We start from the raw sequence: 26707 nt of genomic DNA on the forward strand, positions 1-26707 counted from the left end.
AAGTTCTGAAATTATTAGGCATGATGGCAGCAGTAATTTTAGCCATTCCACTAGCTCATATGCACATGCAATACTACAGTGGCTGTTGTTCACTCAGTGGTCTTACCAAGAGCTTCCCACGATCACAAATTCCTGCAAAAAGAATTTTCAATGGTGGGTGACCACTTCATATCACGATAGGTCACCTATTTGTGCTACACCCTCCAGTGGCCACGGACGCTTCCCTGAAAGGGTGAGGGTGCATTTTCAGGAAAGACAGCCGAAGGCACATGGACTGATCAAGAAACACATCTGCATATCAATGTCCTATAGATGAGAGCAGTACTTTCAGGACTCTCTTCCTCTGGGTACAATTGCGATTCAGATGGACAACATGTCGGTGGTCTGGTATTTGAGCAAACAAGGAGGAGCCAGGTCTTACCCCCTTGCTTGCGAGGCTTTCAGTGTATGGCAGTGGGCTGTTTCCACCCAGCGCTTTCTGTTGGCAATGCACATCCAGGGGAAATCCAATGTGATAGCAGACAAGCCGAGCAGGGCAATCTTGTTGCCTCACGAGTTGTCTGTCAAGAAAGAGATAGCGGACGGGATTTTTCACAGGTGGGGCCAGCCTTGTTGTGACCTTTTCACCAGTCACATGAACTCAAAATGCAGAAGCTACTTTGCCCTGATTCACCCTCTGGGAGAAGCCCCAAAGGATGCACTCATACACGATTGGCCTCCGGGTCTCCTCTATGCATTTCCACCGATCCCGTAGATACCCAAGTTTCTACAGAAAGCAAAAACCCTGGGAAGGACCATCATTCTCATAGCCCCTCATTGGCTTGTCGGGGGAACTTCATCCCTCTCTGCAGTCCCTGAAGCTGACAGCTTTGCTGCTCCAATTCCCATCATAGCCAGGTTCCATAACCTTTCCAATGAGACGAAGCAAATTCTCTTATGCTGTCATAAATCTTCTACGAGGAAGCTATATCTTAGCAAATGGAAAAAAAAATTCTATATGAGCTGCTAAAAACAGTATTGATCCTTACCAAGCCCTTATGGCCTCCATTTTAGAGTTCTTGACATGATATTCAACAAAGGAGCTGCAGCAGCAACAATTTGGGCTCAACTGGCTGCTATTTCTAATTTTCATCTTGGATTCGAAGGATTGAATATTATGTCACACAAGTTATCCAAAACCTTTCTCAAAGGGACCTTTCATATTAGACCACCTGTGAAATAGTACAGTTGTGTACACTTACCATAAATGTAGATGTTCGTGTGTATTCACTGTTGCAGTCATTACATTTGGGTAATCTGCTGGCAGGTTGCCCTCAGTCGGCCTGATTAACAAAGTCTTGGTTCCTGCGTCGGTTGCTGTCCCTTCTTCCATGACGTCAGGTCGTCAGGGGTACAAAACATGCAGCCATCGCCATTACATCAGTTTTTCTTGCCCCAGATGTCAGATGCCCCCCAAATGGGGAGCAAAATATATAAATAATTAAAAACACAAAAATATATACCTCCAAACAAAAGCAAATACACCAAAAAGGCTTTTAAGTATAGTAAAAGAAAGTAGAGGCATAGTAAGAGAAAAACAGGGGGCTGGAGGGAGGGTAATCAGGACTGCAACAGTGAATACACTCGAGCATCTACATTTATGGTAAGTGTACACAACTGTACTATGTTCTTCATGTTTCACTGTTGCAGTCATTACATTTGGGTAGATTCCCAAAGCTATGGTTGGGAGGATGGATTTATACAGCATTAGGACCGGCTATAAGGCCCTGCAAAACAGCAGTGGCAAAGCCAGCTCTGGATTTAGAGAAAATTGGTAAGTGATAATGCTTGGTGAAAGTATGAACTGAACTCCAGGTAGCAGCTTCCAGAATATCCCTGGTAGGAACACCTCTGAGAAAGGCTGTAGAAGTAGATGCAGCCCTGGTGGAATGGGATCTGATCCCCTGGGGGATAGGTTTTCCATGGTGCTTATAGCAGAAATGAATACAATGGCTTATACATTTAGAAATGGTTTGCTTTGAAATAGCCTTTCCCTCTGCCCCTGCAGCAAATGCTACCAGCAGTTGTTCAGATTTTCTTCGAGATTTAACCCTGTCCAAGTAAAATCTAAGCTGTCTGTGTACATCCAATGAATGCAGAATCCGCTCCTCCTTGTTCTGTGGATTGGGAAAGAAAGTTGGCATATGAATGGACTGATTAAGATCCACACTGGATACCACCTTGGGCATGAAGGATGGATTGGTCCTGAGTGACACCCTGTCCGCATGAAAGATGATGAAAGGCTCCACTGCCATAAGAGCCTGTAATTCAGAGATCCTTCTAGTTGAAGCGATTGCTAAAAGGAAGGCTGTTTTCCAGGAAAGGAATTTTAAGTCTGCAGTAGCAGCTGGCTCGAAAGGAGGTAGAGTGAGTTTCTCCAATACAAAATTAAGGTCCCAGGCAGGGGTTGGAGCTCTCCTGGGAGGTCTCAAGTTTTTGGCCCCTCTGGCAAACTGCTTTAGCAGGGAATGAGAGAAGAGGGGTTTGCTGTAATGCGCTGAAATAGCTGAGGCATGGATTTGTATGGAAGAAAGACAGGCCCTTGTGAATCATCTCAGTTAAGTATTGCAAAATCTGAGGTAAATTGGGTGCTGCTGTGCTCATCCCTTGAGATTGATTCCAGGCACAGAATCTTTTCCATTTGTCAGCATAAGATTTTCTTGTACTAGGTCTTCTCGCCTCCAAAATGACATCCATCACAGATTTGCTGAGGGATGCTAAGGGGTAATTTAAGTGATTAGCCAAACTGCAAGATTCAATGTTTGGAGCTGAGGGTGCAGAATTTGGTTCTCCTGCTGAGACAGTAAGGAAGGTGTCTGAAGCAGGTGCCATGGAGAAATTTGTGACAGACTACGTAGGAGTGGGTACCGGTGTTGGCAAGGCCAGTCTGGAGCAATCAAAATCATTTTTGGTTTGTCCTGTTTGACTTTTAGTAGAACTTTGGAGAGCAGAGGCAGAGTGGGGAAAAGGCATAGACTGATAGGTTTTTCCAGATGAAGGACAGAGCATCCACTTTCCAGGCTTTTTTGTTAGGAGTTCTTGTGCAAAATTTGTCCAACTGGTAGTTTTGCGGTGAGGCAAAAAGATCTATGTTTGGGCTCCCCCATTTGCATGTCAACATGTTGAAAATCAATGGTTTCAATTTCCATTCGTGTGGGTCCATGAGATTTCTGCTTAGTTCGTCTGCCAGAATATTCAACTTTCCTGGCAGGAATTGAGCTTGTAGTTGTACTTGATAGCTCAAGGCTGTGTTCCACAATGCCATGGCTAGTCTGCAGAGGGGGTATGAGTGTGTATCCCCCCTGCTTGTTTATGTACCACATAACCATGGTGTTGTCTGTCTTTACCATTAGTTGTCCTGGATGAAGGTAGTCCTTGAAGGCTGTCAGTGCATTCTGTACAGCTAGCATTTATTTTTGATTGCTATGAAGGTGCATTTGATTTGGGCTCCATTTGCCCTGAATGCACTTCCCTGCCAGATGAGCCCCCCATGCGTAGTCTGATGCGTTTGTAGTTATGGTTTGGGTAGCAGGGGGTGGTGTGAATGGCAGTCCCTTGTTTTGGTGGCAGGCCTCTGCCCACCATAGGAACTCTAGTTGCAGGCAAGGTATGATAGGAATCATTGTTTCCAGGCTGTGACAATGTTGACTCCATAAACTTTTTAAGTACCACTGAAGTTTCCTCATATATAGTCTTGCATATGGAATTAGAAGAATGCAGGAGGCCATGAACCCCAAGGCTTGCAGTATTTGTCTTGCAGATAGCAGGGTTTTTGTGGCCACCTGTTTGAAGTAAGTCACCAAATGAATTTGCTTTTCTGGCGTAAGGAAAGCCATCTGGGCAGCTGTATTTAAGCTTGCACCCAGGAATGTAATTTTTTGAGAAGGTACCAGTTGTGATTTCTTTTCGTTTATGGTGTACCCTAGACAAGTTAGAACCCTTTTTACAAACGCCAGATGTTTTAGAAGAATGGCCTGGTTTTCTGCCTGAATAAGACAGTTGTCCAGGTATGGATATATTTGAATATTTATTTGCCTGCAAAATGCAATTACTGGAGCCAGGCACTTTGTAAATACCCTGGGCACAGTAGATGAGCCAAAGGGCAGTGCAGAGAACTGATAATGCAAGTAGCCTGCTTTGAAGCGTAGGTGTCTTCTGCAAGATTCTGTGATTGGGATATGCAGGTAAGCCTCTTTTAAATCTAGAGTTGCCAACCAGGCATCTTTTCCTAGGATAGGAAGTAACTGGTGAAGAGTCAGCATCTTGAATTTTGGAATGTCCAGAAAGGTGTTTAGAGTAGACAGGTCCAGAACTGGACGCCATGATTTGTCTTTTCTGTATACCAGGAAAAGTCTGGAATAGAAACCTTGTCCCTTTTTCTCTTCTGGTACTAGTTGAATTGCCCCCATGTTTAAGAGGGAAAGTACTTGTTTCTGAGCCTCTGCTCACTGATTTGGGGGCAGGTCTGGCCACCCGTTTGGAGTTGGCAACATGTGGAAATGAAATCTGTATCCCTGGAACACTATATTTAAAACCCATTTGTCCTGGGTTATAAGTTGCCAGTTTTTTGCATGAAGAGCCAGTTTTCCCCCCAAAGGGGCGGCTAAGAGATAAGTGCTTGGTAATTTTAAAGGAAAGTCATTGAGACTGTTTACCATAGGGTGGTGTCTTGTTATTTCCAGATTTGGAAGCGGAGGCACCCCATTGCTTAGTTCTGAAAGTCCCTTGGGACTGAAACCTGATGCTTTTGGAATGCCTGGGTTTAGCTTGAGTGGCTCTGGAAGGAACTGGAAAGGACCAGTTCTTAGTAGGCCAGTGCCTACTAAGTCTTGGAGGTTGTACTTGTAAGAAATTTTTCACAGTTTGCATAGATTTAGCTTTATCTTCCATCTTTTTTAGAACTTCTTCAGCCTTATTGCCAAACAGACGGTCCTGCTGCAAAGGAGCATCCAACAATTTTGCTTTAACATGATCAGGCAGAGATTGCTCCTTAAGCCAAGCATGCCTTCTAAGCACAGACCCAGTAACAGCATCCCTGCAAGAGGCCTCCAAAGAATTAAAACCACATTGCAAAGTATGTTTTCCAACTTGTTCAGCTGAATGTAATAAATCCTGTAAATCCTTATTTTCCACACAGTCAGAAATCAACATCATTTTCTGTTTAAGCAGTCCCATGATATGCTGTTGATATTTTAGCATATGGAATTGACAGTTTAAAGCCCTGATTGCCAAGGTTGCAGAAGTGTAAACCTTTTTACCCCATCTATCCAGCGCCCTGGAGTCTCTATCAGAAGGGGTAGGATTTTTAGCAGTAGAAGCCTTAATGCCCTTGGGCCCCTGAGAAATGGTTTCAGGGTCCACAACAGGATTTTTGAAAAGGAATTTGTGGGAGTCAGGAACCCTGTAGTATCTGTCTGGTTTACAAGGGCCCGGAGGCAGGGAATCAGGGGCCATACTGGATTCTGAAAACACATCATCAACAATGTTTAGTACAGGAGGTATAGCCAAAGGCCTATGCCGAGGAAGAAGGAAATCCCTAAGCCTCTTCTTGGATTCAGAAAAATCCTGACTTTCCCAGTGGAACTGCTCCCTTAAGGTATGTAAAGTTTCCCCAAAAGAAAAATCCTCAGGGGGAGTAGCAGAAGGAATGGAATCCTCTGCATCAGAGTCCTAATAAGTAGGTATGGACAAATCCAGTTCATTAGAAGAGTCAGAAGAAATAGAGTCCTGTTCAGAAGATTCATAATCAAGTTCAGCCCTAGGCCTCTTAGATGGGGGGGGGGGGTTGACTACCCCTGATTAGAGTAATTAAATCTTCAGCCATTTTGATCATTTGTTTTTTAGGCATAGAGGCCTGAACATGTGGCCTGGGCGTTGGTTTTTTAGACATAGATCAAGATTTTTGGCATTAATATTGAAGGGGGTGCCAGTTTAGTATACAAGTCTGTAGGCCTGGATACACCCTCAGAATCCGGTGCCTGCACAGCGGCTCCAGACCCATCTAAGGTAGAGACATCCGCGGGTTCCATAGGTGAAGCATTTCGCGGCATACCGGACTCCGAATGGGTCTCAGTAGAGACATGCGAATCAGAAGTAGCGGGTATCAGGGGCTGCGAAAGCGCATCACTGAGTACTGGCGAACTGGTGGCTGGCTTAGGAGAAGTGTCATCGGCAGTTTTGGACCTCAGCGGCCTGTCTCTGTCTTTCTTTGCATTTTTTCGGTATTCTGGTAGTCGGATGGCTAACCGACATAATTTCTGGATAATTAAACCGGGAACAGAAATATTTAGAAGCAAATATGTACCAACGACTGATAGTGCGCTGTTTAAATAAAGCACAAAACCGACAGCAAGGTACGTAATGGTCAGGGCCTAGTCAAAGAATACAGTAAAAATGAAAATCCTTATGAGGTATTTGCTTCCCACAAGTTTAACTTTTACTGACATCGGTAAGGAGCAAGCAAAAGTTTCCCCAATGGGGTACTTAGCTTTTAGTTGAAGACTTTGGTTCTGAAACTCGAAAATGAAAATTTCAGGAGTCGGCCGCCCGGCACTTGCGAACTACTTCTGCTTCGGGCACCACACGGCAAGAAAGACTGATGAAGGGACAGCAACTGATGCAGGACCCAAGACTTTGTTAATCAGGCCGACTGAGGGCAACCTGCCAGCAGATTACCCAAATGTAATGACTGCAACAGTGAAACACGGACATCTCCCTGTTCGCCATGAAATCTAAATTTTATGCTTTCATGCATAATTTTTCTGCCATTTGAACCAGCTTCCTCATGTGACCTCATATTTTTGTCATGGAAGACCATCTTTTTAGTAGCTATTACTTCTGCCCGCAGAGTGTCAGAGCTTCAGGCTTTATCCATCAAGCCTCTTCATTTGATATTCCATGCCGACAGAGTCTCACTTAGAACAAACCCCTCATTCTTGCCCAAAGTTTGCACTGAAACCAATCTCAACCAAATTATTGATTTACCAGTCTTCTTCCCCAACCATTTGAACAATTTAGAGTACATGCTGCACAAACTTGAAGTTCACAGACAGCTTAGATTTTATTTGGATAGAAGAAAACATTTCAGGAAATCAGACCAGCTTTTTTGTTTCATTTTCAGACTCCAGGAAAGGTAGACCAGTGGCTAAAACAACTCTTTCTAAATGGTTATCTGATTGTATTACCTTTGCTTATTCAGCTGCTAACATGCCTTTACAGCATAAAATTAAGGTTCACTCAACCAGAGCTATTTCTACATCCTCTGCTTTTTTTGCCAGACTTCATATTGACAACATTTGTGCAGCAGCCACTTGGTCAAAATCTCATACCTTTATCACTCATTACAAAGTTGACAAGGCCTCCAGGGACAGGGCCTCTTTTGGATCCCATGGTCCTGAGAAATATACTCCCGTGAGCCACCCGAGGTTGATGGTACTTGGGACTCTACCCATCAGTAAAGAATGAATGGCGAGGTTGAACAACTTCACATAAAGAAGTTATGTACCTACCATACTGTGAGTAGTTCATCTCGCCTTCGTTCTTACGTCCCTCCCTCCTACCCCCTCCTGGGCTGTTAGATGACCGAGATGTTGGATTGGGACTTGGCTTCGAGCAATTTCAAAACCTCGAGCTTTGCAATTGGCCATATTGGAGCTGAGGGATCGGCTCCGAAACCATCAGTAAAGAATGAAGGCGAGATGAACAACTCATGGAATGTTATGGTAAGTGCATAACTTCTTTGTTTCACGCATAACATGTGGAGTTGGTATCTGTATATGAAGAGAAGACATAACTTATAGAAAACAAAAACACTTCTGAATGAATCTGTGCTTCCCTGAGACATTTCTAGATGTTGTCCCAGTTTCCTAAAATATTTTATAGGAAAAACTGAAAAAGTTGTGAATTCTTGGATGTAGAGGAATTTATTGATAAGATCTGATGGGACAAAAAAGACTGTGTCATTAACAGCCCTGTATCTTACTGCGTCCTAACTCACACTTCACTACAGCATAATGTGTAGCATTAACAGACTTAACAGTGAGGCATTTTCTTCTTTTTTTTAAGAATGAAAATTCATGGAACAGAGATTCAACTGGAGACTGGGGAACAGATGAAAACTGGGAATCTGTAGATGCTGATCAAGGTATGTTGACATTTATTTATTTTATTTTACATTTGTTAACCAGGTAGAGTCCGGCTGGGCAAGTAGCCCGTTTTCAGCGGAGAACAGGGGATAAAAGCTCCACAACAATAGTAAAAAAGATTACAAAAACTATAAAAAGATTTACAAACAATATACAAAAAAGTGTGAGAGGTTCTCCTGTTCAATTCACTACCTTATGTGTGGAGTCTGCATGTCCTCCCCGCAGTCGAGTGGCCTCCAAAAGACATGCGTGAATGGACGTGCTTTCACTGAAGGTTGGGCGTTGGGCTGGCAACTCGGCACCATAAAAAATCTACTGCCAATCATTAGCGGACCGGAGTTACGCTGTGGCGACCCCTAACCGGGAAAAGCCGAAAAGACAAACAAACATACAAAAAAGTGTAACAGTTGCCAACAATCACAATTTACAAAAATGGAATGTAAAAACAGAAAACATTACATTTCCTAAGCATTACTGCAGACAGTAATATGAAACTCATTAGATAAGTAACTAAAATAAACCATTGTGGCATTGCATGGATCTGTAAAATAAAAAAGGATGTAGTCAGGTTTTATTATTTGGAAGGAGGGAAGTGTGTGTGCTGTGCTTTAAAGCATTTACCACAATAGTTAGAAGTGAGAGGTACATAGCTTGCTCAGTGACTCAAAGGAGTGGATCCCTGACTGTGACCCTGGTAACTCAGGATGATTGTAGATAGGTGGGTGATGAAATTGGTAATACATGGGTATCTTGTGCAGTATAGTGAGAAACTAATGCCATTTTCATCTGTGCCAGTTTTTCCTACCAACTCAAGGAGCTCAGATCAATCAGGAATATTTTCTTCAGAAAAAGAGCACTTCTTTTGTATCAGAAATTACAAAGGTCAGAGGATTTTATGCCTTGGTAAATCTTTCATAACAGCTTAAAACTTTAATATCCATGAATGCCCATGATATATTTCTGCTGTACTCTTACCAATTTACTAATGCTAGTTTACTTGTAAGGTTTCTATATTATTCCATTTTCTAGTTTGGGTCTACAAACAATGATTTTAATGTTTGTAGATGTTCTTCATGTTTTACTGTTGCAGTCATTGCATTTGGGTTATCTGATTGCAGTAGCCCTCAGTTGGCCTGATTAACAAAGTCTTGGGTCCTGAATCGGATGCTGTCTCTTCTTCCATGACGTCAGGTCGTCAGGGGTATAAAACATGCAGCCGACGCCATTACATCTGTCTTTCTTGTCGTGAGGTGCCCGAAGCAGAAGCAGTTCACAAGTGCTGGTCGGCCAACTCATGAAATTTTCATTTTCGAGTTTCAGAACCAAAGTCTTCAACTAAAGCTATGTACCCCGTTGGGGAAACTTGCTCTTGCTCCTTACCGATGTCAGTAAAAGTTAATAATTGCATTACTAGTGGAAAGCCAATACCTTGCAAAGACTTTAATTTGTACTGTATTCCTTGCCTGAGCCCTGACCACGACGTACCTTGCTGTCAGTTTTGTGCTTTATTTAATCCGCGCACAATCCGTCATTGGTATATTTTTGTCTCTAAATATTTTGGTTCTTGGTTTAATTATCCAGAAATGTCGTCTGTTATCCATCCGACTACCGGGATTCTGAAAAAAAAATGCAAAGATAAAGCCTAGGTCCAAAGCTGCCGACGATGCTTCTCCTAAGCCAGTTGCCAGTTCGCCGGTACTCAGTGAGGTGTTTTCGCAGCCCCTGATACCCGCTACTTCTGATTCGCAGGCCTCTACTGAGACCCATTCGGAGTCCGGTATGTCACGGGATGCTTCAACTGTGGAACCTGCGGATGTGTCTCTACCTTGGATGGACCCGGTGCCGCTGTGCAGGCACCGGCTTCTGAGGGTGTATTCAGGCCTACGGACTTGCATATTAAAACCAATGCCGCCTCCTTCTTTTAGGCCAAAATCTCGAACCATGCCTAAGAAACCGACACCCAGGCCACATGCTCAGGCCTCTATGCCTAAAAAACAAATAATAAGAATGGCTGAAGATCTTATAATTTTACTCAAGGGAAGCCAACCTCCCCCTTCTAAGAGACCTAAGACTGAAGTTCTTTATGAATTTTCTGACCAGGATTCTGATTTTTCTGATTCTTCTGATGATCTAGATTTGCCCTTATCTACTTATGAGGATTCTGATGCAGAGGACTCTATCCTCTCTGCTTCCCCTCCAGAGGATTTTTCTTTTGGTGAAACCTTACATACTCTAAGGGAACATTTCCACTGGGAAAGCCAGGATTTTTCAGATTCAAAAAAGAGGCTTAGGGATTTCCTACTCCTGCCTCTGCATAGTACTTTAGCTATACCTCCTGTACTAGACATTGTTGATGATGCCTTTTCGGAATCTAGTTTGGCCCTTGATTCTTTGCCTCCTGCTCCCAGAAAACCTGACAGATATCACAGGGTTCCTGATTCACACAAGTTTCTTTTTAAAAATACTGTTGTGGATCCAGGGACTGTTTCACAGGGACCCAAGGGCATTAAGGCTTCTGCTGCTAAAAATCCTACCCCTTCTGATAGAGACTCCAGGGCGCTGGATAGATGGGGTAAGAAGGTTTACACTTCTGCAACTTTGGCCATTAGGGCTTTAAACTGCCAGTTTCATATGTTAAAGTATCAACAACATGTTACTGGGTTGCTTAAACAGAAAATCATGTTGACTCCTGACTGTGCTGAAAATAAAGAATTATGTTGATTCCTGACTGTGCTGAAAGAATTACAGTATTTAATGCATTCTGCTGAACAGGTTGGTAAACATACTTTGCAATGTGGATTTGATTCATTAGAGGCCTCTTGCAGGGCTGCTGTTACTGGGTCTGTGCTCAGAAGGCATGCTTGGCTTAAGGAGCAATCTTTGCCTGATCATGTTAAAGCTAAACTGTTAGATGCTCCCTTAAATCAGGACCGCCTTTTGGCAACAAAGCTGAGGAAGTTCTTAAAAAGATGGAAGATAAAGCTAAATCTGTGCAGACTGTTAAAGATTTCTTGCACGTTCAGCCTCCTAGATTTAATAGGCATTGGCCCTCTAAGAATTGGTCCTTTCCAGCCCCTTTCAGGTCTTCTCAAGCCAAACCCAGCCACAGCAGAAACCCCAGATTTCAGTCCTAGGGGACACACAAGACTAAGCAGTGGGTGATTTCAGCATCCAAATCTGGGAGTAGTAAGACTCCCCCCTATGGAAAACTGTCTCACTGACTTGCTTTTAAAACTCCCAAGCACTTCCCAACTGAGTGCTCCTTTAGGCGGAAAGATTGGTCTGTAGGCCAAAAACTGGGAACTCATTACTCAGGACAAATGGATTTTAAATTGTGTCCCAAGAATACAGATTTCACTTCCACACGTTACCAACACCAAGCGGGTGGCCAGATCTACCCCCAAATCAGTGGGCAGAGGCCCAAAATCAAGTCCTCTCTCTCTTAAGCATGGGGACTATTCAGTTGGTACCAGAAGAGGAAAAGGGACAAGGTTTCTATTCGAGACTTTTCCTGGTACCCAGAAAAGGCAATACATAGGTTCATAGGTTTATACTAGGCTATCTGCCCTAAGGCATTTATAAGCCTAGCCCAAAGTTATGTGGCTTACGCCACCCCTTATGTTAGAAATAATGTGCCCATTAGTTTGTTGTGCCTCTGTCCAGCAGTGACACAGAGATGATTCCCGGGGTAAACCTACGATCTCCCATCCACCGGTCAAGATTTCTCTTGAACAGAGCCAGCGAGGTGCTCTGCCTCAGTGGACCGGGATTTTATTCCACAGCATGGGGAGTCTCTGGGTGATAAATCTATCCCTCCAGCACGTCCTATTTATATCCGTGCTAAGGTTTAAGTCACTTGCTCTAGTGGTTCTGGTGGATTTGGATTTTTTGAGGTGGAGCATGTCCATTAATTCCGGGTTGGTCATGGCCTTGTATGTCAGGCACAGGTCACCTCTGAGCAGACGGTATGCAACTGAATAGAGTTGGAGTTTCTTCAGTCTGGCAGTATATGACAGGTTTTGGAGTCCCTTTATCCCTTTGGTGAGGAACTTTTGGGGTGTCTCCAATTGTTGCAGGTGTCGGGTGAGATACATCCCGAATGGGGCATTGTACTCGATCATTGGTCTGATAAGTGAAGAGTACAGGGGAACAATGACCTCACTTGATCTGGATGTGAATCCCTTCATGATCAGATGGGCAATGTAGAAGGTCTTTCGAACCACTTTAGCAATGTGAGTGTCAAACGAGAGGCCACTGTCAACCTGGGTACCCAGGTCCCTGATAACCTCTTCTGTGCTTAGTGGGTTGCCATCTATATGGTAGCTTGGGGTTACCTTGTTTTTCCCGAAGGGTATGACTATACATTTTTTTGCATTTAACTTCAGGCCATGGCTCTGGCACCAGCTATCAGATGTCCTTCAAGGATGCATCTGCAGTCCTAACATATGGGTTGTCCTGCCTCAGGCAGCCCTTCGGTCGGCCGGATTCCAAAGACTGGGTCTGGCCTCGGCTGATGTCGCACTTCACCCGACGTCATAGCTGCTGGGGTATAAAGGCATCAGCCAACGCCATTTTCCTCAGTCTTTCTTGCCGTGCGGTGCCCGAAGCAGAAGCTGTTCGCAAGTGCCGGTCGGTCAGATCCAGAGATTTCTACTACCGAAGACTTCTAAAAAGCTAAGTACCCCGTTGGGGACTCTTTCTTGCCTCAGCCGATGTCAGACAAAGTAAATAATTGTTTAACTTGTGGGAAACAAATACCTCATAAGGATTTCCACTCTTACTGCCTTCCTTGCTTAGGCCCAGACCACGACGTATCAGCTTGTCTAGCCTGTGCTTCCTTATCAGTTCTCAGCATTGCCCTTTGGCTTATCTACTGCGCCCAGAGTATTCACGAAATGCCTGGCATCAGTAATTGCTTATTGCAGGCTTCAGGGAATTCAAATTTACCCATACCTGGACGACTGCCTAATACAAGCGGACAACAAGGCAAAATTAACAAAAGATTTGGAAAATGTCATACAACTGTTGCAAGCCTTGGGATACACAGTCAACATGCAAAAGTCAAGACTAGTACCATCCCAAAGGATAACATTTTTGGGTGCAGAACTGGATACATCAACTCAGATGGCTTTTCTCACAGAAGAAAAACAAAAGCAACTACCAGTCTCTTTCATGACATTAACAACACAACCTCAGCTTACTGCAAGGAAAGTCCTGCAAGCCCTGGGTTACATGGCATCCTGCATAATATTGATCCCGCATGCCAGGCTGCATATGAGAAAGTTGCAATGGTACCTAAGGAATGTATGGTCTCAACACAAGCACAGTCTAGAAGCCCAGATTCCAATAATTCCATGCCTGAAACAAGAATTCCTGTGGTGGGCTCAGGCCTGTCAGTTGAACAGAGGATTGCCTTTCCACAAACCACATCCAAGCCAGACCATCACCACGGACGCCTCAGACCTAGGCTGGGGGGCACACATGGTGGACAAGTGTATACAAGGCCTATGGACCCAAGACCAGCTGAATCTACACATAAATCTAAAGGAGATGCTGGCAGTGAAACATGCAATCCAGGCATTCAGACCACTTCTTCAACAAGGTCACCTGCTGATAAGGACGGACAATACCACAGTCATGTGGTACATCAACAAACAGGGAGGTACACACTCATATCCTCTATGCCGGATGGCAATGGACCTGTGGAATGTGGCCCTGAATCTCGACATTCAACTACAGGTCAGATTTGTACCAGGAAAAGAAAATTCACTAGCAGACTCCTTAAGCAGAACTACCACGGATGCTCACGAATGGATGCTGCATCCAGATATCTTCAAAGCCATAACAAAGAAATGGAGAATGCCAGACATAGACCTGTTCGCCTCCCCACACAACCACCAATTGAAGAAATTCTGCACAAGAGCGTACCACCCACTTGCCTGGAGGGTGGACTCCCTTTCCTTTAGCTGGAAAAACCTGACAGCATATGCATTCCCACCTCTTCCTTTGATGTACAAAGTCCTACTGAAGATCAAAGAGGATCAGCCAAGGGTAATCCTGATAGCTCCAGACTGGCCAAGACAACATTGGTACCCGCTACTGAGAAGCATGTCTCGGACACACGCATGGCCTCTACCTCTATGTCCCTTACTGCAAACACAGAACAACTACAAGACCCTGCATCCAAACTTGAAAACACTGCAGCTAGCTGCTTGGAATATTGCATAAAACAAAATAAACCAGATTTATCTCAGAGGGTTAAGGACATTATCCTGGAGGCACGCAGACCCTCCACAAGGAAAACTTATTCAGCCAAATGGAAAAGATACCTCATTTGGAGTGCAGCAAAGGGAGAAAATGTCTCATTGGCAAACATAGCACACATCCTGGAATACTTAGCAGAACTGTTCCACAATGGCCTGTCCTACTCCTCCATTAAGATTCATGCATCAGCAATTTCAGCAGAATACAACATGGATCCTCCTGTCTTCTCTCATCCTTTACTCAGGCAGTTCTTGAGAGGAATCAAAAATGTAAAGCCTCCAAGGAAACCACCTTTACCTACATGGGATCTCAACTTTGTGCTGGAAAAGTTAACACTTCCCCCTTTTGAACCAGCAGCAACAGCAGACTTACAGTTCTTATCTTGGAAAACTGCTTTCCTGCTAGCGATCACTTCAGCTAGAAGGGTATCTGAGTTACAGGCCTTAATGGCAGTACAGCCCTTCCTTATCTTCCATCAGGATAGAGTGTCTCTGAGAACTAACCCTACTTTTATGCCAAAAGTGGTCTCCAGACTATCATTGAACCAAGCGATTCATTTACCTACATTCTTCCCCAACCCACAGAACAGGGGTGAAAGACTACTACATACCTTGGATGTGCACAGACAATTACGCTACTATCTGGACAGAACTAAGACCAACAGAAAAACTGACCAGCTTCTGGTAGCATATGCAACAGGAATGCAAGGAAAAGCAATTTCAAAACAGACAATCTCAAAATGGATAGGAAATTGCATTAGATTTTGCTACTCTTTTCATGGAAAGACAACTCCTGAAAATATCAGGCCTCACTCCACAAGAGCTACAGCCACCACTACAGCTTTCCTACAGGAGTGGCTACCAAAGACATTTTAGAAGCTGCTACTTGGAGCTCCGTGCATACATTTGCCAAGCATTATAATCTTCCTTTATACTCCAGATCCCGAGCAGGTTTTGCAACTGCTGTTTTGCAAGGGATCTTGACTACACCATCTTTATCTTAGTGCCTCCTCCCCCAGTTTGGCTATGGTATTCTACCCATATGTTAGGACTGCAGATGCATCCTTGAAGGACATAGTACAGTTTTGTACCTAACATAAATGTAGATGTCCGATAGGTATGCATCTGCAGTCAGGATTACCCACCCTCCTTCCCCTCTGTGGTATTCCTAGGGTACTTACCCCTCTTTTAGCTAGCTGGGGGAATCTATTATGGTGTATTTGTTTGTATATATGTATGTATATATATATATATATATATATATATATATATATATATATATATATATATATATATTTTGATCTCTACTGTTTGGAATTATTTGCATTTATCCAAATTTAGCCTTCCTAGAGGGCACCTGGCATCTGGGGCAAGAAACACTCAGGAAAATGGCGTCGGCTGATGCCTTTATACCCCAGCAGCTATGACGTCGGGTGAAGTGCGACATCAGCCGAGGCCAGACCCAGACTTTGGAATCCGGCCGACCGAAGGGCTGCCTGAGGCAGGACAACCCATATGTTAGGACTGCAGATGCATACCTATCGGACATCTACATTTATGGTAGGTACAAAACTGTACTTTTCCGTGAGACCCCTCTGAAGGATGTCTGTGTCCGATGTACTATCCACTATGGCACCCAGTTTGCAGTCATCCGCAAACTTGTCAGCCATAGTCCTCCTATGTTTGCCTGTACTTCTGAGAAGTAGATGCCGAACAATAGGGGGCCAAGGACTGAGCCCTGTGGGACACCACTTGTAACTGGCTTGGAGTCTGACATGGCTCCAGCAACTCTAACCCTGTGGGTTCTGTCCTTTAGCCAGTTTGCAACCCATCTTGTGACATATGGGTTAACATTTAAGCTGGTAAGTTTCTCTGTGATACCCGAGTGGGGTATTGTGTCGAAAGCTTTTGCAAGGTCAAGGTAGGCTGTATGGACTGCCTTTCCCTCATCAATGGCCTTGGTAACTGTTTCGAAGAAGTCGACCAAGTTCAAAAGGCAAGATCTGCCCTTGACAAAGCCAATCTGGGTTGGGTCCAAGGTCTGCAAGTCCCCTATGTCCTTGTTTATGAGTTCCATTATGATCCTCTCCATAGCTTTGCAGACCAGGCTTGTTAAGCTTATGGGGCGGTAATTACCAGGGTCCTTAGAGGCACCGCCTTTGTGGAGTGGGACCACAGTTGCCATACGCCACTCCTTGGGCACATGTCCTGTGGTAAGGCTAAGATTAAGCAGCTGCCTTATGTGCGGGTTTAGTTCTTCATTGAGTTCATGTAGCACACAGCCGGGGACACCATCCGGTTCCATTGATGCTGTGTTTTTAGCTTTAGAGAGAGCAGCTTTCACCTGCGCATTTGAGATGTCTGGGAGGCTACACTCTGTTGGGATAGTTATCTCTCCTTTTGGGGGGGAGAGGGGGGTGAAGTTTGCGCTGAACCTATGTTGGCAATGTCTGTGGGTTCAGCGATTTTTGTATCATTTTGGACTAATTCTGAGCATATCTGGGAGTTTCCACCCAGGTTTCTGACATAGCTGAAGAAGGCCTTATGATTGTCTTTTGAATCTATGGCAATTTTTTTCTCAAAGTTGGCCTTGGATGATTTTATGAGGGATCGTAGTTTCTTGCTAGTACTGATCAAAGATGCCTTCCCTTTTTGGGATTTTGCTCTATCATGTAATAGCTGTCTCCTCTTATTGTAAAGTTTGTTTATGGCTGGGGTCCACCAGACTGGACGTTTGCCCTTGGTGGAAATAGTCTTGGTTTTATTTGGGATTGCCTGATCCATGCAGTCCTGAAGGTGTTCATAGAAGGCATTTGTAAGGGCTTCCGCAGATTCCGCGTCCTATCCTTGACCTTTCTACTCTTAACACCTTTTTGGTGATTCCAAAATTCAAAATGCTGACTCTTCACCAGCTGCTTCTTATGCTAGGCAAAGATGCATGGCTGGCAACACTAGACTTAAAAGAAGCATACCTGCACAACCCTATCAGGGAGTCATGCAGAAGATTCATACGCTTCAAAGCAGGCTACATGCACTGTCAGTTCTCTGCACTGCCCTTTGTGAATACCCTGGGCGCAGTAGATAAGCCGAAGTGCCCAGTCTAATTCAGGCAGAAAGCCAGGACATACTTTTGAATCATCTGGCCTTTGTTCAAAGGGTGCTGACTTGTCTGGGGTACACTATAAACCAAAAGAAATCACACCTGGTACCCTGTCAACAATTCCTGGGAGCAAGTTTGAATACAACTTCCTAGATGGCTTTCCTCACGCCAGAGAAACGGATTCATTTGACAACCTACTTCAAATAGGTGGCCACAAAAACCCAGCTATCTGCAAGGCCAATACTGCAAGCCTTGGGGTTCATAGCCTCCTGCATTCTTCTAATTCCATATGCAAGGCTGCATATCAGGAAACTACAGTGGTATCTCAAAAACCTATGGTGTCAACATTCACAGGATCTAGAAGCAATGATTCCTATCATACCTTGCCTACGCCTGGAGTTCCTCTGGTGGGCAGAAGCCTGCCACCTAAACAGGGGACTACCATTCACACTACCCCCTGCCGCCCAAACCTTAACAGACGCATCAGACTATGCTGGGGGGCTCACCTGGCAGGGAAGTGCATTCAGGGCAAATGGAACCCAAGTCAAATGCACCTGCACATAAATCAAAAGGAAATGTTAGCTGTACAGAATATTCTGACAGCCTTCAAGGACCACATTCTTCCAGGACAACTAATGGTAAAGACGAACAACACTACTGTCATGTGGTATGTAAACAAGCAGGGGAGGTACACATTCTTACCTCCTCTGCAGACTAGCCATGGCATTCTGGAACACAGCCTTGAGCTGCCAAGTGAATCTACAAGTTCAATTCCTGGCAGGAAAACTAAATACACTGGCAGACGGACTAAGCAGAAACGTCATGGACCAACACGAGTGGAAACTGGAACCAAGGATTTTCAACATGTTGACAAGCAAGTGGGGGACCCCAGATATAGACCTTTTTGCCTCCCCCCCCAGAACCATCAGTTGGACAGATTTTGCACAAGGAATCCTCACAAGCTAGCTTGGAAAATGTATGCTCTATCCTTCAGCTGGAAAAACCTATCAGTTTATGCCTTTCCTCCTCTGCCTCTGCTCTCCAGTGTATTACTAAAGATCAAACAGGGCAAGCCACGGATGATTTTAATTGCACCAGACTGGCCACGCCAACACTGGTACCCCCTCTTGCGCAGTGTGCCACGCTTGGCCCCATGGCACCCGCCTCAGACTCCTTCCCTGTTGTCTCAGCAGGAGAACCAGATTCTGCACCCTCAGCCGCAAACCCAGAACCTAGCAGCCTGGCTAATTACCTAATCTCTCCTTTACCATCCCTCAGTAAATCAGTGATGGATATAATTTTAGAGGCAAGGAGGCCTAGTACTAGAAAATCTTATGCTGCAAAATGGAAAAGATGTTGTGCCTGGAATCAATCTCAAGGGATGAGTGCAGCAGTGCCCAATTTACCTCAGATTCTTTAATACTTGACTGAGATGCTTCTTAAGGGCTTGTCCTTTTCCTCCATCAAAATTCATGCCTCAGCCATTTCAGCTCATTACAGCACAGACCCTCTCCTCTTCTCTCACCCACTGCTCAAGCAGTTCCTCAGCAGGGCCAAAAATTTAAGGCCACCCAGGAGAGCTCCAACTGCAGCCTGGGACCTTAACTTTGTCTTGGAGAAACTCACTCTCCCTCCTTTCGAGCCAGCTGCTACTGCGGATTTAAAATTCCTTTCCTGGAAAACAGCTTTCCTTTTAGCAATTACTTCTGCAAGAAGGGTATCTGAATTACAGGCCCTTATGGCAGTGGAGCCTTTCATCATCTTTCATGCGGACAGGGTGTCCCTCAGAACCAATCCCTCTTTCATGCCCAAGGTGGTATCCAGTGTGGCTCTTAATCAGTCCATTCATTTGCCTACCTTCTTTCTTAACCCACAGAACAAAGAGGAACGGATACTGCACTCCTTAGATGTACACAGACAACTTAGATTTTACTTGGACAGGACTAAACCTCAAAGGAAATCTGATCAACTGCTGGTGGCATTTGCTGCAGGGACAGAGGGGAAAGCTATTTCAAAGCAAGCCATTTCAAAATGGGTAGGCCACTGCATTCATTTCTGCTATAAGCACCATGGAAAACCTATCCCACAGGGCATCAGACCCCATTCAACCAGGGCTGCATCTACCTTCACAGCCTTTCTCAGGGGCATCCCTACCAGGGACATCCTAGAAGCTGCTACCTGGAGTTCTGTACATACTTTCACCAAGCATTATCATTTGCCAATTTTCTCTAAATCCAGAGCTGGCTTTGCCACTGCAGTCTTGCATGGCCTTATAGCTGATCCTAATTCTAATTAAATTCCTCCTCCCAACTTTAGCTTTGGGAATTTACCCAAATGTAATGATTGCAACAGTGAAACACAAAGAACGTAGTACAGTTGTGTGCACTTACCATAAATGTAGATGTTCGAGTGTATTCACTGTTGCAGTCCTGATTACCCTCCCTCCAGCCCCCTTTCTTCTTTTGGCTATACCTCTACTCTCCCTTACTATGCTCAAAAAGCTTTTTGGTGTATTTGCTTTTATGTTGGAGGTATATCCTTGTAATTATAGATTTAATTGCTTCCCATTGGGGGGGGGGGGGCACCTGACATCTGGGGCAAGAAAAACTGATGTACTGGCATCGGCTCATGTTTTATACCCCTGACGACCTGACGTCATGGAAGAAGGGACCGCTTCCGACGCAGAACCCAAGACTTGTTAATCAGGCCAACTGAGGGCTACTGCAAGCAGATAACCCAAATGTAATGACTGCAACAGTGAATACACTCAAACATCTACATTTATGGTAAGTGTACACAACTGTACTTTTCCTAGACTTTAAAAATCTTTTTATGTGGCATATACTTTTAATTATCATTTATCAGTTGGTTGATATGATTTGAAAAATGCAAAGTTCGATCTTTCATTATAACCAGTTCCTTTGAAATGAATCCACAGTTTAAGTCACTGTGCAGTATATTAATTAATCGATTAATTTGTTAGCACATTATTCATCTATGCCCAAGTGGTCAGTTTAGTCAAGTTCTCTTGCAAAAATGCCTTATCTGTAACAGATGTAATCAGTTTTCTCATTTTCAGTTATCTACATACAATCTGTAGGATACCTTAGATGAGAAAGATAAGTCAAGAAGTTACAACCTAAACAAGTAGTGGCCCAGGTCAGATCCCTGTGAGAAACTCTGCCTCTAAGCTAGAATTTCACCTGCCCAGTTGTTTAAATTCTCCATGTCCTTTGCTAATACCATGGTCCCATTCCTAAGTCATGGTAGGATTAAAGTTCATGAAATTAGAATTCTTTCAATCTTTAATGTTAACCAGAAGTGCTCTTCTCAGCACCTGCAATGTGCTTGGAACTGACACCTTCTGCAATTCATACGGAGTTACATGTACTGGTAACATATCTAAGTAAGGCTGTAAATTTGAAGCTTTTGACAATTTTTCTTGTGCAAGTGTTTTTCTTTTATTTAGTTTCTCTCTTAATCTTTCTGAATATCTTCTATCTGGAAATTCTGAGCTTTTTGCATAATAGTAACTATACATAATTTCTTCCTTGTCCGCAACAGTCCAATCTGTCTTCTTTATGGCTTTCTTTTAGCCTGTCATTTTTTATGAGCTACTACTATTTCCTTCTACAACAGGGGAGTCCTTCCCTTAAACCTGGCCTAACCCCGTTGTAGGAAAGTTTCCATTTCCTAAGTATCCTACACTGACATTTTTCCAGTCCTGGCACAAGCAGATACACCAGGATTGGGCACTTTTTATACTGGGACCTGTACACTGAGCTGTCTTTTTTATTTTTAATCTGTCTATCTCCGTGATGTTCAAAATAGAGTCTATATTATCAGTTTCATCTTGGTGAGTTTTTGTGAAAACAGGATCCACCACACAAAGGTACTCGCCAAGACTTGGGGATGAATTCAGTTCCAGCAATACTGCTTTCCTTTTGTGATTTCATCTCTTCATTCAAACCCCAAATACTATATGATAGTATAAGCCATGCAGGTATACGTCTTATCAAGACTATATTAATTCCTACTAGTTCTAATTTATTTATTCGTCTTTTATGTATGACTCTGTCAAAGGCTGAAGATAAGGCTGCATGAATTACATCACAATACACATTTTTGTTTATAGCTGTATGCAGTTATACAACATTGTTACAGGTAGCTATAGACCTGTTTTCTACATATGAATGCTAGTGTGTGGTTTCAAGGTCCCAACCTTTCCAATTCTGGCAGTGATTTATTTGATGTAATATTCTCCATTGATATAGTCATTCATATGTAGATAAAAGCTTTTTAACTGTCACACTGATGTTTCTGGCAAAACTAAATACTATAGTGTTTTTTCTTATAGAATCTTAGAATACAGGTAACAGTTTGTAACATTACTGATTGCATTCCTTGCTTATTTTTTATCAAAATGTATCTTATAAGATCCATTTTCCTGAGAATTTGTTTTTGTCTGTGGCCACATTTCCTTTTTTATGAGAATCTATAATCTCCTGTTTCTCATCTGTGAATCAATTTTCTACATGTTTATTGAGGTCTATGGTTGCTGCTGGTGTGAGGAGTTTTTTCTTTTCTTTTTTCTTCTGCCACATTGTATGTCTGGACTTGACATGTAGTTCGTTCATTTACCACACCTCACAAGCATTTTTCCTTTCATCCCTTGACTTGAGCCCCCAACTTTTAGGGGAAAAAAAAACAAGAAACTTTGATCTAGTGGACAGACACAGGGATTTACGTACCTTAAGACAACCATGACTATAGCACCCACTTCTCAGGAAGCATGTTTCCCAGTGGGATCTGTAATATGTTTTTGGGAAACTAACCCTTCCTCCATTTGAACTGATAACTTCTGCAGATTTAAAGTCTGTGCTGTGACTTGTGCCAGAGGGATTTCGGGTCTATGTCATATAGTCAAATGTCCTGTTTAGCAAACGTTCATTAGTCGTACTCTAATGAGCAAAAACGCTAAATAGTGAATGTTCGTTTTAGCAAAACCTTTCCCTGGGAAAACAGGCAGTCAGCCATCATCAGGGATTTGCCCTCTTCCCCACTGTAGTGCGATGTCGGACTTGGTATATTTAGTAAGTGGGGTGTGAGGGCGTAGCCCCCCCCCACTACGATGGGTTTTGTTTGGTGATGTTTTCTGTGGTTCCCTGGGTTGGCTGACTGGTTTTTAACCCAGTGGAACGTTTCACTGAAAAGAACGTTCACTATTTAGTGTTTTCGCTCATTAGTGTTTGACTAATGAACGTTCACTAAGTAGGACATTTGATTATATGATATAGACCCAGGGAATTCAGATTGTCAAGAATTATGCAGCAACCCTCCATGCTTGTTGTTTTCCTTCAGGGAAGGAATTTCTTTAAGGACCTATCTCTTATTTATGCTTAAGGACATGACTGAGTTAAACCTTACTGAGCTGCCTGTGTTTTGCAGGGGCTGTTTTTGTTGCTGTGAGCATCTGTTCCACTGTATAGATGCACATAAGATTTAAGCTATTCTGTGAATAAGACTAGGGATATTAGGAAGGATTTTTACGTGGTTGTCTCCTTTGCCTCACAGAAGTTTGACAAAATGTAGCTAAGGGACTCGTAGGTTGTGAAATTGTCTGTACTTTATCTTCAGAATTATGAAAAGGAAAAGCAAGGGTTTGCTAATCTGTTTCACTAGCCTTTTTCCTTAAGGCTTCTTCAAACATTTCTGTAGCAACAGCTTTGTCCTCAGTAATCACCTCTGCAAGATACTGTAAGGTGAACCTTGTCTACAAATCCAGGTCTTCATTTTGAGACAACAGTAGTGAGGGTACATATCTTTAGTTCTGTCACCCTTGAGGATTAGCAAGGGACTCTGTTCTTAAGTTCAACGAATACTTAATTCTCTACAGCTGATACAGAAACTGTCTTACCATAATGCTAGACAGTAGCATAGCTAGAGTGGGGCAAGAGGGGCAACAGTCTTGGGCACAAAGTGTTGGTGGAGTGATCACCCAATCCCAATCACTGTTTAATAGTGACTTTTAAAAGCTGGTATTGCATTTGCGGTCAAACCTGAGTGCTTTAGCTCTGTGTGTGGTCTAAACTGCATCATCTGCTTGCTGTATTTTAGCAAACAGTTTGCTACATTTTAAAAGTAAAAGAAAGATCTGTATATATTTTTCTAACTGAAACCTAAGTGCTGTATCGGTCTGTGCAGGCAGGGTATAAACCATAGCAACCATTTGCTACATTTTAAAAATATTTATTTTATTTTATTTTTTAACTAAAAGTTGAGTGCTGCAGCTCTCTATATGGGCAGGGTATAAACTGTAGCAACTGTTTTTGCTGGGGGGTTGTATGTGATGGTGCATAGATCTTACTGTCATAAGCCGATTATTTATGGGTTATTACAGTGAAGCATTAGTCTGTTGTCCTTAAAGATCCAGATGGCAGGACTGTGGGACATAATGGCTGTAATGTTATTGCAATGTGTCTTGATCATTTCCCATGACAAAATATGTGGCATCAGCCACTGTGGCAGTATTGACATTTCCTCAGAGAGCTGGATTCTTTAAATACTCCTTCTATTCTATTCTGTTCTATTTTCTGATAACTGACATTGTCTGTCTACTAATTCTGTCATTCTTTGGAAAAGTCTGACAGGATGATTTCAAAATCTGTCTGTCAGCTCTTGAGTGTGTGGGTTATTCATGAGTTATATAGGTACCCACCCCCAAACTTGTCTGTGTGGATCTCATTCCTGCTTAGGGTAAAAATACACCCATACTCCATATTATGCTACAAAAGATACTGAGAAGGATAGGGACATTTTGTTATTTTCTAGTACCCAGTGCAGTTGTACTTTGATCATTATCTTGACATTGGGAAAGCAAATACTGAAACTGTATGCCACGTAATTGCGATTTTATGCAGTAGACTCAAGCCCCTAGTGAAGGACACAATCAGTATGTACTTGGAGGAGCTTCCTTCATCTATGCACTCCCATTTCCAGTTCTGCAAAGAGAGACTGGTCATATGATTCCATGGTATTCTCATGTCATTGTTTATTACTGTTGCTGGTATCACTAGCACAGTCAGGCCTGTTTTCTCTTCCATTCTGGTAGAATATTCTATTTGTATGTATTAATTATTAGGCCAAGCCTGTACAAATGTATATTTTCTTTTGCAACCCAGAAACTCTGTCTGGCTAAATGATTTATTCAGTCCCACAGTATACAAGTGAAGACTGAGGATATCATACCCAGAACTAAAGAAAATGCTCATTAGCTGCCTAAAACCTTAATCCTGTTTGCTGAATTGCTGTACTATCAGAGTGCTGATGGACATAGGAAGGATTATTCTCCAGACCTCAAGTCTCTTTATCTTCATGCATTGTCATTAATTCCACTTCATTGTCTAAATCCTTGGCTTGAAGGCCCTCTACAGGGAGTCTCCGAGAGAGTTTTCTCTTTTGAGGTCACGATTTTGGCATAGATTTCTTGTAAACTGTAGCTCCTACATACATGCGTACCTCCCGATCGTGTAGATTATGAAAATCATATACCTGACTGAGGACACACGAATCCACTGTGCTCCCCATTTATTTATTTAGTTAGTTTACATTTGTTTACCGGGAAAGTCCATCTGGATGCATGTCCTTTTCAAGCAGAGGCCTGAGGAGAAAAACTCCACAAGTGACAATAATAAAGACAGCCGTAATACAAACTACATAATCATAAGGGATTGGTAGTACAGTAGAGGTAATTTACAACATATTACGCGGTGGTATGGCGGTAGCGTTGTTACCTCACAGCAAGAGGTTCTCCCGTTCGATTCTCGGCTTGGGAGTGCCTTCTGTGTGGAGTCTGCATGTCCTCCCTGCGGTTGGGTAGTGTTTCGAAAGACATGCGTGTGTAAATGGGCGTGCCTTTGTTGAAGATTGGGCGTCGAGCTGGCAATTCGGCGTTTCGTAAAAATCTACTGCCAATCATTAGCGGACTGGAGTTCCGCTGTGGCGACCCCTTACGGGAAAAGCCGAAAGACAAACAACAACATTACAATACTAGTAAAACAGAGGATGGAACAAGTAAAACAAGTTAACTGCAGTCAGTCACAAATGAAACATATGCGCAATAACTTTGATTAGTAACTACAGATGATATTAGCATTCGAGTATGTACAAAACGTCTTAGTTGAAAGGTTAAGATTAGTGCTATATTAAGCAGTTGTGAGAATATAAGGAGTTTTCAGTAAGGAGGTAACATTGCAAGATGATCTCTTGCAATACCCTCACAGTTTGGGTAACAATTGTAATGTGCATCATAAAATCTGATTTACATCATATTAAAGTTCTTACATTTGGTGCATAATAAATTTAGACCTTTTAAGTATGCCATTGTTTCCCAGGTCACAAGTCAGGACCTGACCTGTCATTACTTTTACTCTCTCAGAAAAATGCATAATATGAAGTAGTGTCATAGGTGTCAGCATTTCATTTTAACTACCCATAGAAGAAGGCAGCACAAGAAACTAAAGACATGTCTCTCCTCTTGAAAGGTGTCAGAATTTGGGGGGTGACTAGCATAGAAACTATCAACAAAGTCAATCCCCAGCAACGTGTGTCAGAAATTAAGGTGATAAGGAGACAGACATCGATGAAATCCTCCTCTGTATGGAAGGTGGCCTCTTCCTGTCATGAGCTGTATGCTCTTCTTTGGCTAATGAGGGATCACAATTGTATCATTTGTTGGTCGATGAAACCCAGGGGGTCCTGAGAAGAACCCCATAGGAGACCATCCTGGCAGTAGTTTTCTGGCATCTCAGTGGTGACCCTTCCATGCCTGAGCATATGGCGCAGTATTGCAGTTGGTCTGTTCACATGTACCAAATCCAGAGTTCTCCAGCAAAGCCTTGGCAGCTAAACTTAGGTTTGGGGTGTCTACCCCAAATTCAAGAAGACTTTCATACAGTTGACAAGAGTCCTGCGTTGTCTCCCTGTCCTGCTAGACCAGCAGATGATTTTTCAACTGTGGACATTTGTGCAGTATTCAAAAATTAGTTTAATGTTTTTTCATTGGTATTGAAGTGTGCACCCTTAAAGGACATGGTATCTGATCACTCATCAGGATCTCTGGCATGTACTTCGCTGCAGAACGAAAACTGAAACCTACACCC

General features: G+C 43.1%; 1 protein-coding gene across 1 annotated transcript in view; it reads left to right on the top strand.

Annotated features, from left to right (window-relative positions):
• The window catches only part of SCYL1 (SCY1 like pseudokinase 1), a 1581020-nt gene that overhangs the window by 1538689 nt on the left and 15624 nt on the right, over positions 1 to 26707 (top strand). Inside the window, exon 17 of the mRNA XM_044075764.1 lies at positions 8104 to 8182. Coding sequence (XP_043931699.1) covers positions 8104 to 8182 — 79 coding nt within the window. The remainder of the gene's footprint in view (positions 1 to 8103; positions 8183 to 26707) is intronic.

This window comes from Protopterus annectens, chromosome 6.part1 (assembly GCF_019279795.1).
Source record: "Protopterus annectens isolate FY-2018-M chromosome 6.part1, PAN1.0, whole genome shotgun sequence".
Lineage (NCBI taxonomy): Eukaryota > Metazoa > Chordata > Ceratodontiformes > Protopteridae > Protopterus > Protopterus annectens.